At 41.5% G+C, this 19,861-nt stretch overlaps 1 protein-coding gene across 2 annotated transcripts in view; it reads right to left on the bottom strand.

Annotated features, from left to right (window-relative positions):
* Nucleotides 1-19,861, bottom strand: part of ARHGAP24 (Rho GTPase activating protein 24) — a 184,565-nt gene that overhangs the window by 28,713 nt on the left and 135,991 nt on the right. For both annotated transcript variants that reach the window (XM_082281706.1, XM_082281707.1), the window contains one exon: nucleotides 1,558-1,680. In XM_082281706.1, coding sequence (XP_082137832.1) covers nucleotides 1,558-1,680 — 123 coding nt within the window. The remainder of the gene's footprint in view (nucleotides 1-1,557; nucleotides 1,681-19,861) is intronic.

Here is a 19,861-nt window from a genome sequence, read left to right on the forward strand (position 1 = left end):
ATTATCTGCCACAGAAAGATACTGTGGTGCAGGAAGCCAAGTGCAAAAATTCACAAAGATACTCTTTGAAAAATCCACTTCTCCTAAGCCTCCAAATGTATCACTGCCACAGCAGGTTATGCTGCTCCTGGACTAGAGTAGGAGAATGCTGAGGAGCTCAACATAAGGCCTGCTTTGCAAAGAGAAAGCTGGAGAGGGGTAATCTTTGTGCTACATAAAAACCCAGGTTTCTTACCTAGCCTGATTACAGAAGACTGCTTCTTGTACCTTCCCTTTCCCAAACCAACTCCATATACCTGTACCAGTTCATGCCTTTTAAGACAGATCTTTTACTTTGTGAGTTTTGGGGATTTTCGGTATGGGTTTTGGGGTTTTTTTTAAGCATTCTAATACCTACATTCCCAGATTCAGGACTGAACAATCTTATTTAACATGAAGAGCCAGATTCTAGTGAGATGACTGCTTTGCACCATCTTTTAAAGGCACATTTCCCCAGGAGAAGCCAAGGAGAAGGCAGTCATGTTTCAGAAATGTCAGGCAGGCCCTAGCTGACCAAATCCCTCAGTGCAGCCCACCAGTGACGCCAAAGTCCTCTCCTAAACACAGTGTGACCTGAATAAAGCACAAATGAAGATGGGTGGCTTAGAAGAAAAGTTTTAAAGAAAACTTCCATGAGTCTCTCCCTCCTCCCTCCTGTGGTCTACCCAGCAATTAAGAGAAAGAAATCTGAAGTCAGCAATCACACTTTTCAGTGATAACTGCACTTCTTGGTCGTGAAACAGCACAGACAATCCTGCCCTCCTGACTTTTTTCCAGCAACCTGCAGAAAAGACCAATCATTTGTTGCAATATAGGTGGTCTTCCACCGTAGGAAAATACTTCTGTCCTCAGACTTCAGGATTTGAGAGCTCCAAGGAACAGACTGATTAACATACAGCCATTTTGTGCAAATGTATCAATCATACTCGTATTATAATAGAGACATTATCACCAGAACAGTAATGATGAAACTTATTATAATAATTTGCAGCCCATTCACCATAAGAGAGATTTTTAAAAAGACAACTAAGACTCCCAACAATAAATTTTGGTCCAGTACTACTGAGATGCCAATCAAATTCCCACACTGTTAGTGCTAATATTCTGAGGCACAGCTTTATATAATACTATTACTGGTCTTAGCTGTCACTGGCAGGAGAATTGCTGACAGCTTTTTGAACAGGCATTTAAAAAACATCATGGATGGTTTTTCAGCTGGTGACCAAAGGAATTACCTTGCCTCTCCCTGCTGGAAAGCTGATTTCATACAAGACCAATCTTCTGTGAAAACTTCCCCTCACACTATCACGTGTTACCCTCATCAAGGGAAGTGGTTCCAGACAGTTCAGTCTTTTAAATGAGCCCTCTGCATGGGAACATGTTTACTCCACTTTTCTGGAAAGATCCAGACCATTCTCCTCTTTACTTCAAAACTCTGGCTGTGACTGAGAGATAAGAGGAGAACCCCTATGAGTCTTTGTGCATCTGTGAGCACTGCATGTTCCCTCAGTGACTCACCTCCTCCAAATGGTGCCCATATAACCCTGCGGATGGATTTCACCCAATCCTCCATGTCATTCTGCGTGCTCGCCATGAGAAGGTAGGTCTCATGATTAGCTGTCATCCGCTCCCGGTCTCCTCCTGCAAGACAAGATAATTGCACTTAGAAACCCTTTTGCTTCCATGTCTAGCCAAGCTCCTGCCAGTCTGACTGCTGGAAGCACCAGCAGTGGCTCCATAGCAAGCAGACATGGATACTTGTGCAGTGCAGCACTTGCTGTCAGACATGGCTTGAAAAGAAGGTCCTGTAAGTACATTCCTCATGAGACAGTGAGAAGCTGTCATGCTTCCAAAAGGAAATGAGAGGATAAATGTCATCAGTAAACAAAAACAGCGCCATGCTGTTCCAAGAACCACAGGGGCCTGCACCAAGCTGTAACTTGATACACACACTGGAAATTCTGCAGCAGTTACTGTACCACAACGGAGAGAATAAATGCAGAGACAGATAAGGGTGCTTTGAACAAGTGGCGATGACTCCATTCTTATTTTCAGGAACACACTGTGCCACACAGCACTTGATACACCCAAGTGTTGCTGGGACTCTCTGAGGAGAAGGCAGACAACACCGTACAACCCACTGCCTTCAACGGGTCTGGTGAGGATTAGATTAAAAGGGAACACACTGCCTTTTTATCCTTTCTTTGAAGGACGGGCCCACACTAATGAGGTCAAAACCAGAACTTGGCTTGCCACAGCTCCAGGTTTCCAGACGTTTAGTACTGTTTCGCTTCCACTCTAAAAGGTACCATGTTAGTGCAAGGGCATGTGGGGGATTCAAACCACCTTTCCAGCACTGCAGAATGCCAAACCTTTCCAGAAAAAGAGTGGCATTTTGAAGCCCTTTCACTGAGCCAAGGGCAGGCACAAGTACTTCATGCACAAATGCAATGCACCTAGAAATCCTGTCAGTCCTGTATTCACATCTTTCCAGCTTCTTACATTCCCATTTTTTATCCTAGTCATATCTAAAGTAAATATCTCTGTTCATTGCAGCAGGAATACTGCTCCTGGAAGAGAGCCATGCTTAGTGCTGGGCATTGAAACAAACAGGTTTTTAAAGAGAAATTTCTTAGGGGCTATAAAATCCTGGCACAAGTATTCTGAATTAATCTACTCCTGTAGACCACGCTTTACAGAACTAGGACGCACAACTATAAAGGGGACTTGGTGAATGCAAAAGCCAGACACTGGCAGATTCTACTGAAAACTTAAGGTTTGCACCATTACTCAAAACTTAAATTTGCACTTGGACACTGGTTTTCTACAGTCAAAACACAGCCATTCATACACCCTGTGTTCCCCAAAAAGGCATCGAAAGAAGTAATGCAACAACCTGAACTACGATACATTTTAGACTATACGACGGTCTGAAAGTCTAAAGAACACTTTTTTTTTGGTCTTTTTTTTCTTTCTAAGATATAGTAAGGATGAACCTATTTTAAGCATCAATACTAGACAAATACAAAGATTAAGTAAACTGCCTTTTCTTTTTTTTTTCAAACCTTGTCAGTGACTAGCCCGAGATCAGTACAAAGCATCGGTCTTACTTCTATGCTATGTTCCATCCTTTTTACCATGGAGAATAAAGATATAGGAACAGGGAAGCATCAGCATCCCAAACCACAGCACTCCACATCAACCCTGCCCCACAGAAAACACACAGTCAGGCCCTGGAAATTTGCTCCCCATTTTTACCATTTACATAGCCATTTTAACCAGAACAAGGACAGATCTCTCATTCAAGGACAAAAAGGAGACAAGATACCATCTTTGGTTTACTTAAACAGGCCTATTTTACACATCATCTAGAGTTCTCACCCTGAAAAGACCAAAAAATAAGGAGAGAAGCATAAAACCTTATTTTCATAGCTATCAAATATAAAAGTAATAAATAGAGAAAAATAATGCACCACAGTTGAGCCCTGTGGCTTAATAAACCTGAAAAAAATTATCTAATCATATTGCACTGTATCTCCTTTTCATTTCAGTGGACTAGGATCCTGCAAGGTGCCACACAAGAAAACCCAAAAAACATGCATAAACATAATACATATCAGATCCAGGAATAAAAAAAGTGGTGACGTGATTTTTTCACTAAAGAGACAACAAAAAAGATGACACGTGATGGTCCTCCTCCTAGGTGCTGCCAGATTGATCCATACTCTTTTAATAGCCTGCATATTTAAATTCAACAGATTATGTAATATTTGCTTAGCAGATTATGCAGTATTTACTGAGTTACCATGTTATGACAAATCAGAGGGTGTTCTCCAGATAGACTGGATTAATCCCAGAAATCTAGCTAGTTTATTTACAGTGTGAATTCCAGAGCAGTACTTCAGCTCAGGTAAACACCCAGTGAGCCAATACACAATCAGCCTGATTTTGCAGAGAAGGAAACCATAAAGTTTGGTTACATTACCTTGTTATGAGAAAGCGAAGCTTTCCTAACAGAAGGAGTTTCATCATTTTACAGCAGTTCTGGATCTACTTTCTAATTCAAATCCCTTTCTTTCACAACACAACATTGCAGGGATCTTGCAGGGTTCTCCTACTTGTGTGTAAATGTCGATATTATTCATTAACTAAAGCCTCATTAAAAGATTCTTCTGGGACACAATAGCACTTGGATTGGTGTTTTACTGCAAATATTAATTTTTAGCAAGCCTATATTTTAAACACAAAATTAATAAGATGAGACAAGAAGAAATGACCATAACTTGGGAAAGACGTCGTCTCAGATACGAAATACCAGGAAAACAAAAATAGAATTAGAAGGACATTTCTGAATCTTCAGTAGGCCTACAAGACACTTGTGAAAGACATTGTTTAGAATATCCACTTCCAGTCTTTTTTCCTTTTAATACTTTTGTTATGATTACAATGAAGCATGAGCAGATCACAATCTCCAAATCTCACACATCTATTCATACCACGTGTACCAGCACTAAGAACATCAACTTGAAAATGGTGCTCAGCATGAGGTCACGCTGCAGATGTGAATCCATACTCTTTCCCATGTGCAAACCATAATCTATTTTACCACTATTGTTTTATAGCTTCAGATTATGCCTTCCCAAATTTCCATGCCTGCACTCGCAGTCCAAGAAATGCCCAAGTCTGTGTGATGTGGCCTGGTTGTGAACAGCCAACTCCAGGGGGCTGGAATATGAACTCCCCTTTTTCCCCTGTCTTTTTCCCTTTGTTACTTTGCAGGTGTCACAGGAGCAGGAAGGAGCAGAACCCAGTCTACCTGACCAAAGAAGCTGACTCTGGCATGTCTGAGATGAAAGCTGCTGTTTGCACAACTGAGGTATATTCCAGCCTCTGGAAACCACCAAAAGTAACTGGATCTACACTGTTTGGAGGCTCAGAACTACAATGTACCACCACATAATGTTACTCCTGTAGCCCTAACCAGACCCTAATCCGCTTTATTTTCTTGGCAGCAGCAGAAATGAACTCTTATTTACTGAAGGAATTTATCTGTAACACCCATACAGGTGCCCAGTGCTCCATCCTGCCTGCTCACGGGCTCATGACCCAGAGGCTGATGCTGCTGGTATCCCCAGTACCAGTGAGGGATTTTAAGAACTCCTGCCAGCATCCAGAAGAAAAAAAAAAAATCCAAAACTATGATTAAAATACAGAGAGGCCAGTTCCTGCAGGGATCCACTCTGCAGGGAAAAAGGGAGGGACCAGGCTGCACTGGTGATGCAGCACCACAGCTCACACTTGCAGAAGCACCAAAACGGGACTGCATTTTAAGTGGGGATTGTTTCCTGAAGTACCAGGCTCAACAGCTCTGCAGCTTCTTACCAGCCATCGTTTAAAGGAGAAGGCACAGATGGCCTGGCATTCAGTCCTCAGTTCTTACTACTTTGTAGACACTTCCTGTCCAAGCCAACACCCTTCCCTTACCTGGATGTACCCAGGCTGAATTCCACACAAAGAATTGCCTTTGTCCTTTTAAAAGCATCTTGGATTTCTTGTGAACAGTGGTTCCAGCATTCTTGAGAATGGAATGCGAAAGGATTAAATTCATACCAACTGTTTAAGAGCGAATTTTCTCCCAGGAGGAACATCAAAAAACTAGGATTAATCCGATTTTTCTGAGCTGAAAATGTCATGGCCAACCTCACACGAACATTCACATTCTAAACAAAAAAAAAAAACCAAAAAACCACCAAAAAACCAAAAAACAAAAACAAAAACACAAACAACAAAAACAAACAAACAAAAAACAAACAAAAAAAAAACCCAAAACCAAAAAACCACCCAAAAAAAACAAACAAAAAAAAAGGGGACCGATTTCAAAGTGAAACAGTTTCCTACTCCCTTGTGCATTTCTCTTAGCTACAGTTTCTGAAACCCTTACTCTCAGCTTGGGAACTGAAAGAATACAAAAGGCAGACTGGCCTTACAACAGAACCCACTGGGTTTCCTTTAGAAACATCCTCCTGCTTGGATGCTTTATATTTGTTTCCTCAGGAAAATGCTAAATAGTAAAATTTTAGCCTTCTGATGTTTCAGATGAATACACTAAATGCACCTTCGTTTGGTATTCAGACAGAAACTCCTGGCTACTCATCACCTCACAGCATGCTCTTCTTTGTTCAGGTGCATGATAAAACTGTGTAACTTACCATTCCTGATCAGGACTCCAGTTAGTATTTCTTCACAAGCAAAACACCACTAATGACGATAAAATTCATGGCTCTCCCACTACACTTTGCATTCTCAAATTTTCCTCTTTGCTGCAAATGAACTGCACACTAATTGACATATTTAATCTATGTCTGTAGAAAAACCCACCTGGATTTCCTTCATCAGCTTTCATTTTAAAGCATTTGTGTTCAGACATTTTAATCCAAAGCAGAAATCATCTCTGCAAGTTGTGAAGGATAACAGAGTATCAGAGAACAAGATGAACAACCTTATTCTTCTTCTTTTTTTCCTAATGAAACTTCTTGTTTAAGAACAAAACAGAAATTATGATTACCCAACCTTGATAGTAAAACAGTATTAACCACTGCTGCTTTAAAACACAGGGCTGACTTGACACACTGACAAGCTACAGATCAAATCCACATGTCTGTCTTCCATATACCAACACTGGAAACTGTGGGATCCATCTATCCTCAAATGAGACCAGAAACTCTATCATAACTGTTAAATTTATCATCATGCCCAACTTTAATGAAATGTAAGAGCTCTTCTGTTGGCCACTGCTTCTGTTCATGAACCCTGTGCACCTTGAGTCTGACAAAAATCACGGATGGGTGCCTGGAAGATCGTGGTTCCTGCATTGAGCTGACGTGGGACAATTTATCCTGCAAACTGCCATCAAACTGGTAGATGAGTTTAAACACTAAAATGTTTTACGTTCATTCCAGCTGGGACAGTGGAGAAACCTAACTGCAAAAAGCTTGGTCGGAGCACAGGCTGAGCAAAGCCAAATGAAGGAGCTAAGCTTCAGAATGCAATTGTATTTTAATAAGATTTTCATGTCTTATTGGTCCAGCATTAATTGAGAACTTTTTTTCATAGCAAGGGACGATCTGTCTTGAAGGCTGAGCAACTGCTGCACCTCACATGACTGATTTGAAGATCGAAAACAGTCAAAGCTACTTGAAACTTGTTCTGTGTTTGGGTTTTTTTTCTGTGTTTTTGTTTGTTCTTTTATAATTCTTAAATGCTTCTTTATTCTGCACATACCTGGTAATTGGTCCTGTTCTTCCAGACTGTGTAAAACTTGGCCAAGAATTTACAGCCTTCTCTTAGTCCATCTGAGAATGAAGAAAGGAATACAGAGCCTAACTTCAAATCACTGCCCTCTTTACTACAAAAAAGAAAGTAGTCTGGACAACCAAGTTCTTAATGATCATTCAAAAACTCACACCATCAGAAGATACTACACAGTTGCAACACCTCTAAAGCCTTGATGAAAGGTAATAGATTGGGTTGAGGGGGATATACAAACTACAATTCCAGTTACAATTTCCCAGGACTGTCCTGTTGTATCTGCTGTTCTTGTTTGGCTCAAGGTTGCTTAGTCATCTGAAGGACAAAGATGTGGCTAGAGGAACACTTGTATCACCTATGGGCTTTAACTAACTGATGCCACCACCCCTGAGAAATCTCAGCTTTGAAACACAGAGCTATCAAAATCACCATTTTTTACTACCAAACCACATCAGGTGCACTATTTAATTTCTCTCTTCACAAAGAACTAACACGTTTTCCTAGAAAGAGAATCAAGTAACTGTGAACAAGAGAGTAATGAAGATACCGCCTTCTCAATACTTCAGTACAAATATTATTTTCTTTTGCTCATATCCAGCCAGTCTTTTGCATTAATAATCTGCAACAGCAGTTTCCTAAACTATGGGTATATTTTTTTGAAGGGGGCATATTAGCTTTTCAACTTAAAAGCTGCAGCCTAATTTAAGTGCTAAATGGCAAAAGATTGCTAATACAAGTACATTCCCTGGTGGGCATTGTGCTCTAGCACAATTTCCCCACTTGCAGAATGCGTGGAAGACAGCAGGGCTTTTTCAACAGAATGAGCTGTTTTCATGAAGCACTGAACCAGCTGCTGTTGGATACCTAAAATCAGGCTCAGGAAATGGATTCCTCATGTGTAACACAATGAACACTCTGTACAGGTAGGTCTCTCCTGTGCTGCAGGGTTACAGCCACGGCACCATCAGTCTGTAAGAGTAAGTTTAGTGTTTTGCACAATAAAAGCATAAAAGCAGCGCCATATTTAAGCATTTTGTGTATTGCATAGCTGTAATTATTGCTTAAATACCTGAGCAAAGAACTGTGATGCTTGCTCATCAGCAGTTATAATTGTGTGAGAAAGAGATCATTAATGAGGAAAAGAGATGTGAATTCAAATCATCCCTCGCCCAATGTAAGAGCTCTGATTTTTTCAGAGCACTTTAATCTTTTCAGGCATGTCTCATTCTTCCCCCCTAGTTTTGCTGCCCTTCCTTTATTCCTAGTTCTAACTTCTGCTGTGCTTCAAACAGATTTTAAGGTTCTCCACCTCATCCTCAGCCACAGATCCCAAGTGGTACCTCTTTTATAGAGTCTATTTGTCCTACCCTTCCCTGTGACTAAGATATTGGTGCCAGCACAGTTCACTTTTGTGTCTTGCCCTTTCCCAGTGCCATTCTCACTTGAAAAAAATCTCATCTCTCTCTTCTTGCTCAGGGCACACCACTCAGAACATTCTGTTCACAGGTTTTAATAGAAGTCCATCAAGCTGTGTGGACCCCCTCACAGCTCTACACTTTACCAGCCCCTACACACACATTGCCTCTTGCAACAGAATTTCATGTGGGCTTTTTTTTTTTTCTTTTTTGATAGAAAGATGGGAAAAGTATAAATAAATAAAAGCCCAGAGACTGGCCGTAAGAAATCTACTCCTCTATATCCTTCACTGCTACTAGGACTTGAGACATATAAAATATTGATTCAGTTGGAGAAAAAAAACATTGCATGCCACATTTGTCTATATAAATGTAAAGTGCTGTTACGGTGCTCTATTTCCAAAACTTCAACCATAACGAGATTTCCTCTGAAATTTGAGTTAAAGAAAGTAAAAATAAAGCAGAGTTTTGCCTAATACCATAAACTATTAAAAACCTACTGTGGCTTTTGTAGTTAAAACTTGTACACACCAAAGATATCAAATTGTCAGTGCTTGTTTCCTGGGGACAGAGACAAGAGAGATTTGCTTTCTGAATAGCTTGGTTCCCCATCAGCTAGAACAAGCAACCAAGATAGCAGAACTTGTTTGGGACCTCCTAGAATAAACAGCAGAGAAAGAAGAACATGAGTTTTTCAATGACCTGTGAAGGGAGGAGTTTGAGGGTCACGTATTGTCAAAACATTAGTGGTAGTGCAAGAATTTGTGGACGACTTCACTGTTAACCTGCTGTAATTAATTTAAACTAAGAGAAAAGCATAAATTAAAATAATTACAGCAACTTACATTCTCTGCCCTACATGACACATCTTGAAGATAAATTACTGTCATTTGAGAATAAGGACCTTCTTTGAAGTATCTCCAGCTGGACACCAAAATAACCATGGTGTTATTGGAAATTTGGCTGATCTCCATGCTGATCTTAGAGGAAGTCTCTGCAAACATATATTCATCTCTGCTTCTAAGGAGAGAGGGGGAAAAGCCACATGCATTTGGTAGTGTAGTCATAGTCAAACACATAGAAAGATGCTTTGAAAGAATTTGACTGAGAGGACTTTGTTTTGGGAAAAAACAAGACCCTGGAGGTTATTGCTGCTGGAGAAAAGACTGCCCTGTGCTACTAAATTCTTTCTTTGCTCTTCAGCCTCTCATCATGAATTGCACTGAAGTGCAAACACTCAACCTGAAATGGATTTTTCTGAAAGGTCAGGTCCACAGCACATATTTGTGTGGCATTTGATCTAGCAGGAAATTAAAACTTCTGATGATTTTAAGGAAGGATGGATCAATACCTGAATGGAAGTCCTCAAGTGTAAGTTCACCCAGGGACTGGCAGGACTTACCTATATATATACTGGCATGTGAACTTCAGGCTGCAAAGCAAGCATGCCAGGATGCCAGAGCAAGGCTGTCCTCAGAGACTAACAAGAACAACATTCAAAGCACATGCTCACTTCAGCTCTCAGCATCTACTCATTAAGCTCTCCAGGTTTCAGCATCCAGTCATTAAGTCCTCTGTTCCTCATGAATATGGAATGTCCTGAGCCTTCAGCAGATAAAAATCGAGATGCTCTTTTATCAGTCTAAACATGCTCTTGTGTACACAACACAAGGTGGGGAAGTAACTCAGTACAAAACAGCTAAATTCATGTGCTATTTCTTCAGAGGGGCCACCAAAAATAACTTCATCAGGAGGTAACCATCAAGTATCCCAGGACAGTGAGTTGTGGCCAAGTCATAACTTGAGACAGTCTTTAAAATTCTGTCTCATACAGTGGCCTAGGGCAAGTAGAGATCACAAGTAGAGTGATCTGCCCCCAACACAGGAAACATTGTATGCCTTCTAATTTTACAGACGATTATTCTGTAAACAGACAGAAAAGACAGTGTCTTTCCAACAGCTTCCAAGAAAAGCAGTTTCCCTTCTCCATCAGGAACTGATGGTCTCCTCCCTACTTCTGGACATGGTGCTTTCCAGTCTGCACTAAGTAAGGCCCAAACGTAGAAGTATTTCATTTCTCCAGAGAGCAGCCAGTCTTTCTAGCTCATATCTGACTTCAAATTCTATCACAGATAAAAATAATAGTAGCACAAATACAAAACCAAAAGGATGCAAATATCCTAAATGAGCAAGTATGTATTATGCATACATGTAATTTTATTGAAGCAGCACTTATTTAATAATGCAAATTCATGTTTTAGCAGTTCAGTAAATAAATCAAGAATAAGTTATTCAATAAAGCATGTGGGCTAATTGACATATGCCTAAAACAATTACCTTATCCAGTGTTAAGTCTCAGTGTAAGACAACCTTGCTTATCTAAAGTAGCAGGACATTTTAGTCATCAGTTCAGGACATTTGTTCCACAGCTCATCTAAAATGAACCATCTCCAGGAACACTAAGCCTCTTAGCACTATTTTGGGATATCAATTCAATATTGACTCAAAAGTGTGCTGCTTAATGAATTACCAGCTCAACTCTCCAGTCCTTTAGACATTTCAGTCTCTCAAATGTCAAATTCCAGCACAGCTTTCATGTGGAAAGAGCCATCAAACACCAGTTATCTGCAAAGCACAAACAGAGCTTAGCGTTCTTGTACATCTCCATACCTTGCAACAGAGCAGGATGAACAGAAACCTCATTTCGGCCTTGTTATATTTATGACACAGACATGTTGATAATATGGTCTGTATTTCCCCTCTCATTCATGAGCACAGAATGATCCCAGAGTGAATTTACTTGTAATCTGAGTAAGTCTATATCTTTGCCTTGACAGCTGGAGCCCATACACCACAGAATGTTTTTTTCACACAAAAATCACTTGGGTCTCATTTCTGGCAGAAAGTGCTGCAAGGAGGAACCCAGTGTATTTTGAAGTACTCCTTTTTAAAGGATATTATAGATTGAGTATCTACAAACCATTTACTGGCTAAGAAATATCAGTAATTCTATGAAGTAAATAATCTGCAATTAAGCAGAAAAAGTTGCTCAAGACACTTGATTTTTCTAGTAGAAAAGAAACAAAAACTTCTTATAGTAAAGTCATGACAGTGCATGACAAACCTGAGAGGTTACCAGCAGGCATTTCTGATTTTGGTACACAATTACTGGCAAACTTCTGTACATCAGTGAAGGGATTCAAAGTCTGACATGGGAAAGGCAACAAAACTCCATCACTGACAACCTGGGCAACAACAACAATGCATTAACCAACAGAGTCTCACACTCAGCAGACATCAGCTAATACTGAAGAGACAGCATCTATCCTCCAGGTAATCACCGCCCTCTCACAAAACACAAAGCCTTAACCCAGAGAAAGTTACAAAAGCTTAGGATAAGGACCTAATGATGACATACAAATACCTACTGTTGACAAAACAGGAGACAGGAATTTAACTGCCATCAGGTCCTTTGACAAATTTACTGCTCATAATCACCACGTGCACTGTAAACTGAGGCCACTCTATAGAAGCTGCTGCAACTTTCTGACGTCCTCACAGAACACTAGAAGAGCAAGCTGGGACTTAGACAAAGATTTCACTGAAGTTTAACAAGATTCTCTAGCTACGTTAGCATCTACAAAATTGCTGAATACCAATTTACGTTCTTTTGGCAGAGTCTTTAAAATTGTCTTATGCTTAGACTAAGTTTATACATTCAAAAGAAAGATAATTCATTCACTGACAGGTTACCATTCGCCGAGGATGTTATTTCCATATGGAGGGTATGGAAAACTTTTTTGTTAAGTGTGCTGAACACGGTCATAGCAAGCAACTCTCCCTAAACCATACAGCATATATGGCAGAAGATATTTTTATAAGAACAGGAACAACAAAAAAAAGAATGATAAGATAGACGTCAGTCAGAGAGAAATATTTGCCAGTGAGATTACTAAGTACACCACCAAGCCTCATCACCTATTCAAAATACAGAGGGAACTGCAGGATCCCACGTCATGTTGTACATGGAAGCTGCCAAACCCTGAGTGATTTTTTGGAAAGGTGACTCTGGTATCTTAGAAAGACGCTCAGTATCAGTGGCACAGCTAGAACTGGTGAGTATCAGTCTGGGAGAGAGCCAGCTCTTGTAAGGTTTCCCACATTAAGTCTTCTTACAGGGACACAGACTCTTGATGCTAATCCAGGCTGAACTGCTGAGTCCCTCTGGAGTGTACCCAGACACTCACGGAGAGAGAGAGGGAAGCTGCCCTCAAGAGCAGACTTTTTTTAGGTGGCACAGCCCCACTAAGGGCACAGCTGCTCTCCCAAGAGCTGAGCAGAAATCCCAGGTAAGCCTGACACAGCACTTGAAATTATTTCTTCAAGTATTTTATGGTACAGCCAGCAGCTGCCAGGAAAGAGCAATTCCCCATCATACTGAAAGTGGAGTCTCTTCTCCCATGTGCCACAGAACCTCCTCAAATTCTGTGATCCATCTATCAGACACATCGCAATTAGCCCCCAGTTCAAAACCATTTTCCCCTTGGAGTTTTGACTCTGAAAATGAAACATTTAGTTTGCTGCTTTTTATGCACTCACACAGAGCTAAATTCCAATTCAAATTCTACCTTGCCCAAAGCCAAATACAACTGGCATACAGCAGCCTTAGAACTGTCTGTGGGAATGGCTGTGGATTGGGGGTCCTCTTCTTTCTCCACAGGCATGGAGTGCCCCAGGCTCATCAAACCCTTCTCTGAAGGGCTGCTTGGCCAGTGCTGGGGGATGCAGAAGTGCTTTCCTAGGCACCAGCATCTGCTTAGGTTTTCAAAATGAAAAATGAAGAAGAGCAAAGGAAAATACTTGACAGAGGATGCTTAGATGAGACCCAACCGTGAGTTGGCGTCCACATCGCAAATTTCACTTCCTTTCAAAGAATTCCTCTTCAAAATATCTCTGTGATCCTTTGCAAACATACTTCCCCCTGTCACCTTCCAAACCGTCAAGGAAGTAAACTGGATACAAAGTCACTTTGAATGTTCAAGTATTTAAGCAAATTCCCTGGAACTGTGCTCTCTGTGTTTCCTCTTGTGATTATTCTACTCTAAAAACACTTATTGATCACAAGCTGAACAGGAATACACTTTCCATCTCACATGCTATGTTTCAAAGTTAAATTCACAGGAGAACGTTTTATTCTGTAATAAAATCTTACAAAAAAGAAAAACTCAAGTTAATTATGGCTAATTAAACAGGGAAAGAGACTAAAACTTGCTACAACTTAATTTCTGCAGCTCGACAGATGGTCACATCCAGTTAATCTCATCATGTTCCTTACATATTAAATACAATATCAGCCGATGCCCAGCATTGCGAATTCCTCTGTGACTACACAGTGCTGAAGGGGAGAAACTTATGCTTGGCGGCCCAGTAGCTGGGGATTTTTTTCAGCAGAAAAAACTTTTTTGAAATGAACAGCATAAAAAGAGAACTGAATGACCAAAGGACACCCTGCTGAAAAAGACAAAAAGCCACATTTCTCCACCTGGAGCTGTGACAGTACCCACAGATGGAGAAAGAAGTGATGTGACTAAGGGAAGAAGTAACTCAAACCAGGTTAAAAATCCCCACCTGGGAAGCAGGGTCATACTACAAGACCCAGGCTGTAATGCAAGTTGTGCTGGCTGTGGCCAGGCTGCTCGCCAGAGCTGAGTGAGCCAAGCAAAACCTCACCTGGACACACCCACGTGGCACTTCAGGGACAACGCTTCAGGGGAAGTCATTCCTGCATTCAGGCTACTCTGAGAAATGCTGCACTCACCTGTTGTAGGATGGATCTCTTGCCCGAGTCTGCTGCGGCAAGGGAGTGCATTTTCTGCCATGATTTCTCTCTTTACAGTCTCTGGCTAGACTGGCTTCTCACACAGAATCACTCCCAGTGAATTAGGTTTTAGCCCTTGGATAGAGACTGAGTGGGGAAGCAGCCCTTTCGACATTCAGATTCATCTGTTCTCCAACTGATATGCACAGAGTAAATAAACTTAATTTACATAAAAACATGATGATTTCTCCTCTAATGAAGGATTAACTATCAATGCCATGAAAGGCATCTGGCAGCAGTAATCCATGAGCCTTCCTTCTTAGGGGCCTGGACTACTTACAGAAATAACTTCTGTTCCAGCTGACAGGACACTGACAGATCAACAAATGGATTAACACAGTCCCAGAGGCTCACAGATTCAGCCCTGTGCCCCAATGACCAGGTTGTCTTTTTCCCCACTATTCAGTTGCTGTAGTAATTATGCTGTGTAGGCCTGAACCGCCATGTGAATTTTCCAATAATCAGGCACAAGATAGAAGAGCAAACCTGTTTTGCAGAGTCACAGAGCTCCTTTCTACTGATTTACTCAGGAATCTTGGGAGAAGTTGTGTCATTTTCCTGACCTTCAGATACTCTAAATGAGGACAAATGCTTCTGCCTCACTCTGCTTATTATTCTGGCATGAAACACTGTTTAAATGCTGATAAAATAATTATAAATGAGACAACATCCCATGGAAAAGAAAATGAAAATGGCAGCACGATCTGAGGGGACAGTATAAGTTAATTCAAAACGATAGTGGAAATATAATGATACAATTAGAGTGGTAAACAAATCTAGAGGTAATGAATCAATTTATTAAACTAAATGTCACTATGCATTCCTACCATGCAGGCACAATTCTCAGAAGAATGCCTCAAATAAATCTGAAGAACTCGAACATACCAAGATTGCAATTCCAAAAACTAATAGCAAAGTCTACCATTTAGGACTGCTAATAAGATTTCTGCAGTTTAATAGCTTTTCTCCCTAAAATAGATTTTGCTTAGCTATGTAACTAAGCTCACAGATCTCTGCTCTTGACCTTCTAGGGCAACTTCCACGACTGTACTAAAATACACACCACACTCCTAGGTCTGGGAGACAGATTTGTTGCCACAGAGGCTGGGTCACTGAAAGGTTAATTCTTTCAGTAACTGCTTCTCAGCAGGACTCTGGTATCACATCCAACAGCTCTGCTCCAGTATGCAGTGATGAAATGAAGGTGTTTATCTACACATGAATGGGTGGGTAGGAACGGGACCTTGCTTGTGGGGTGAAATCCTGACACACCCATCCAGACGTCAAAACTGGTGGCTTCTAAAGCAAAGATTCCCATAAATAAGGGAAAGTCTCCTACCGGATGATGCTCTTGAAGCCTAAGTCCTCATGAAAAAATTAAACTCTTAGCTAAAATGGAAAATGATATTTCCATGTTTAGGAGAGAGGTCTTGTTTCCATACAAGGTATAGCTACCTTTTTTTTTTTTTTTTACGTGATTAATTCTCCTGATCTCACAGATCTGAAGAAGCAACTCATAAAATGCAAGGCTATTATTACCTGTGGAGAGAGGCCACAAAATACTGTGTTTGTGCTAAGATAGGAGTGACCTCTGGAAATGGGATAATGGGGATGCAAGTTTCAGCTCCAAGGAGGCTTTACTGGACAAGGACATACATCTGGAAAAGCCAAGGGAGGGGTGGGTGACAGCAGGATTCAGACACTTTCTGTTTAGGCTTCAGATATCTCAAGCACCTGGGATTCTCCACCCACTCCAGGATGACTCTGGATCAACCCTCCAGGTATGTACATGGGAACAGCCAACCAACAATGAACTGGCTTTGTCCATTTACCTCAGGTACCCTACAAACCCAACCATTTGCAATATTCCCTTCCTTTAACTTTGTTACTGTATTACTTTTCCCAGGCTGAAAGCAGCATGCTGAAATCTAACAACCAACTGCAGCACATGCAGAATAGCTTCATTCACTCATCCTCCCATGACATGACAAAAACCCACGTCTCACAGAAGGACCAAGAGATCCACACAGCCCATTCATGCTGCATCAGGAGAGAGAGGTACCACACTGAAACTGGAGAGGAGGATCTCCTTCCAGCAATCCCCTCTGAACAGCAGCACAGAAAACCTCCCTTACAGCTCCATAAAGAACACCAGCTAAGGAAGAGATCTGCTCATCAGGTGACTGTGCCACCCTCACTGTAAAGGTGATACAATGCTATCACCTACACACCAGCATGCTGCCACTGCACATCCCACTGTGCTATGGTCACATTAGCTTCATGAAGCTCCACTTCATCAGCAAATTCAGTATACATACAAGCCTGCATGAAATAGTCCACCTTGCTGTCTGCTGGAGTGGGACAGCTGCAACACTGGCATGTCTGACCAACACATCCATTTATTTGCTTTTGCTAAGCTTTAAAATAAGGCTTCAAGACTATGGAAGCAGCTGCAGTAAAAAAAAAAATTGCCTCAGTAAAACCTCTGAACAAGAGTTTGTTTACAAAGCAAACTGAATTTCTCTGGGACACTACCAAACAAAACTGAACCTTCCAGACAGCATGTCTGTTCTCAGAGATGGCAACAGAACCACTTGAGTTCCCATTAGTATTTAAGCATACAACTGGGAAAAGCCCACAGCCAGGACCAAACCTGCTGTGCCAGAGGCTGTTAGGCTTTCCTCAGAGACTGCTGCAGGAAGAGCCAGCCTCACACCTTCAGGAGATGGTAATTCTCAGCTGACTTTCATGCATGTGGCCTCTCCAAAGGCACTGCGAAAGAAGTCATGGCATGACATTTTTGCAGAGCACTTCAGAGCCATCCTAGAGCAGGCTGTGCTCAGCCAGCTCAGTTAATGTGTACTGCTATGTGCCAAGAGAGCCCTTCTACTGCTACCCACACTACTGTAGAGGCCACAGACACGTCACCTGTGCTAGCCCAGCCATGGAACAGACTCTCTGGTCACTTGCCTGGGTCTCCAGCTGAACTTGGCTCTGTCCAGAAGATGGGCTGCTCCCACCACTTCCCATCACCATCACAGCACAGCTTACCACAACACCAGAACACCACAGGAAGCTCTGCATACCTTGCAAACCAGCTCACCTTGGCCCTTGCTCTTGTCCAATGCAGATGTGTAGTTCTCAGAGAGACCCTGGCTGTTTTACATGTGGGAATGGAGAAACACTGCTCAGAATGCACTCCTACTATGTGCTGCCTGCAGCTTAGGTCATAAGCAACCTTCCAGGCAGCTCCACAGCTTTTTGCTCTGATGTCCATAGAATTCACCTGTAGTGCCTTGCAAAACACATGCTTCTTTGCAGCTGGCCTCTCCGTTCCTCCCCTCCCTCCAAGGGACAAAGGAGGCTTATCATCAAAAGAAGACAGACACGGATATCAGCAGCCTACCAAATCTGCTTGAAGCCGTGCAAACAACAGCTCTGACCTTGGAGGCAGTCAAAACAAAATCACATCTTATCTCATTCCCAGCATGGGTATCTGATTAGTCGGAAGGACACTTAACATGGCGAGACCGAAGTACCTTCAGTGCACACAGGAAAATCTTGCCTGCACACAGAAAAACAATCCGATAGTAAATTCACAAGAGTAAATTTGCAAGAGTTAATTCATGAAAGGTGGTGGCTGCGTCCTCAAATCAGCTGCCTGCTTACTATCCTATCACTAGGGTCACTTGGCATTCCAGCCTTAGAATTCAGTGTCATTATTATTTTTATAGGTACTGTTAACCCTGAAAACATAGTTATTCTTTGGACAATTATAAGGAAGGATGGAATGGCTGAAGCTATTTCTCAGGGGTGAAAGGAGGTTTCTGGTGAGTGCATAGAGGGCAGGAATCATGGTGGAAGGAAAAGTGGGTGGGAACTGATTCCAGCACCGGGCTAGCAATATGCAATTCCATTAGAGAAGAGTTATGCTTGCAGACTACTCTTGGAATAAACTGTTAATCCTACCCCAATATACAGGGCTAGAAAGAAACTTGCAGGTTGGTGTCATTTGCATCACAAACTACAGTGGTCAAACACTCTCTGCAGTAAGAGGTGAGGTGAAGCAGTTCAGCTGAGTGAAATGAACTTCATTTTGGGGTTAAGGTATACATCTGGGAATTTAAATGTAGATGTCATCTAAAAACATCTTTCCTGGGTATTTTGTTGGTGTGTGTGCATTTGGGTTTCTTTAAAGGAATGAAATGCTATCCACAGAAGTTATCCCAATGCATATAGTATCCAGTATAAGCCAAAACCCATATTGTAACAAGGAGCAAGGTGAGGGAGACTGTGGGGTTTGCAGGAGCCAACCACTTAAAAAAGCAAATCCTCTCTGAGGACAAACCACACTGAAATTGTTCCCAGGCTGCATGCAAAGCAGGGAAGAAGAATGCTCAAGTTCTGAAAGAGAACCTTGCATTTTCTCACCTGGGCAAGGGTGGAGAGACTTTATTTAAAAAACAAGCAAACATGTTTTCTATACCCAAACCCACTTCCTCCATCTTTAGTCCCTGAAATGTTAATTTAAACATAAGGAGCTCCTGATCCTGACCATGGACTCCATAAAGCAAAAAATGTTCAGAAAGCTGTTTTTGGAAGAGATACTGGAGAAATAGGCAGGTGTCACAGACAGGTTTTGGGAACCAGTAATTTAGTTTTCATTTGTGGAGGCCAGGACCTGGAAGCTTCATTGAATTAGAAACTTTTGAAAGACTCATCAAAACATGGAAAATAACCTTAATAAAATTTCAGATGATTATGTGATGAGTAAGTATACTGCCATCCTGTACACCTGGTGATGACATTTGGGTACATTTACCCAAGACATACATTGTCCTTTCCATACCCTGCACGTACACACAGCTGTAGGCAGTACAGTTTTCCCCATGGCACTACCAGAAGGTTTGATGCACTGGAAAAAAAAGGCTGCTATACAGGTATGCAGTACAGTCTTTACTGCACACAATTTCAATACTTTTTCTACCATGTGATCTGCAAATGGTCCAAGATAATCAGAGATATTTAATGAAAAGGTCTGTGAATATTTCATTGCTTGTGATGACTTAGAAAATAAGGAGCTACTTCAACTGCTGGTCAAACTAAGCTCCATGAGTGGTCTGTGAGGTTACAGAGAGCAAGACAAGCACAATTTACCCCTATCAAGTAAGCACAGACTTTTCACTGGCCTATCACAAGAACAGAAATTTACTGACACACC

The sequence above is a fragment of the Coloeus monedula genome (assembly GCF_965178545.1).
Source record: "Coloeus monedula genome assembly, chromosome: 5".
Taxonomy (NCBI): Eukaryota; Metazoa; Chordata; class Aves; order Passeriformes; family Corvidae; genus Coloeus; species Coloeus monedula.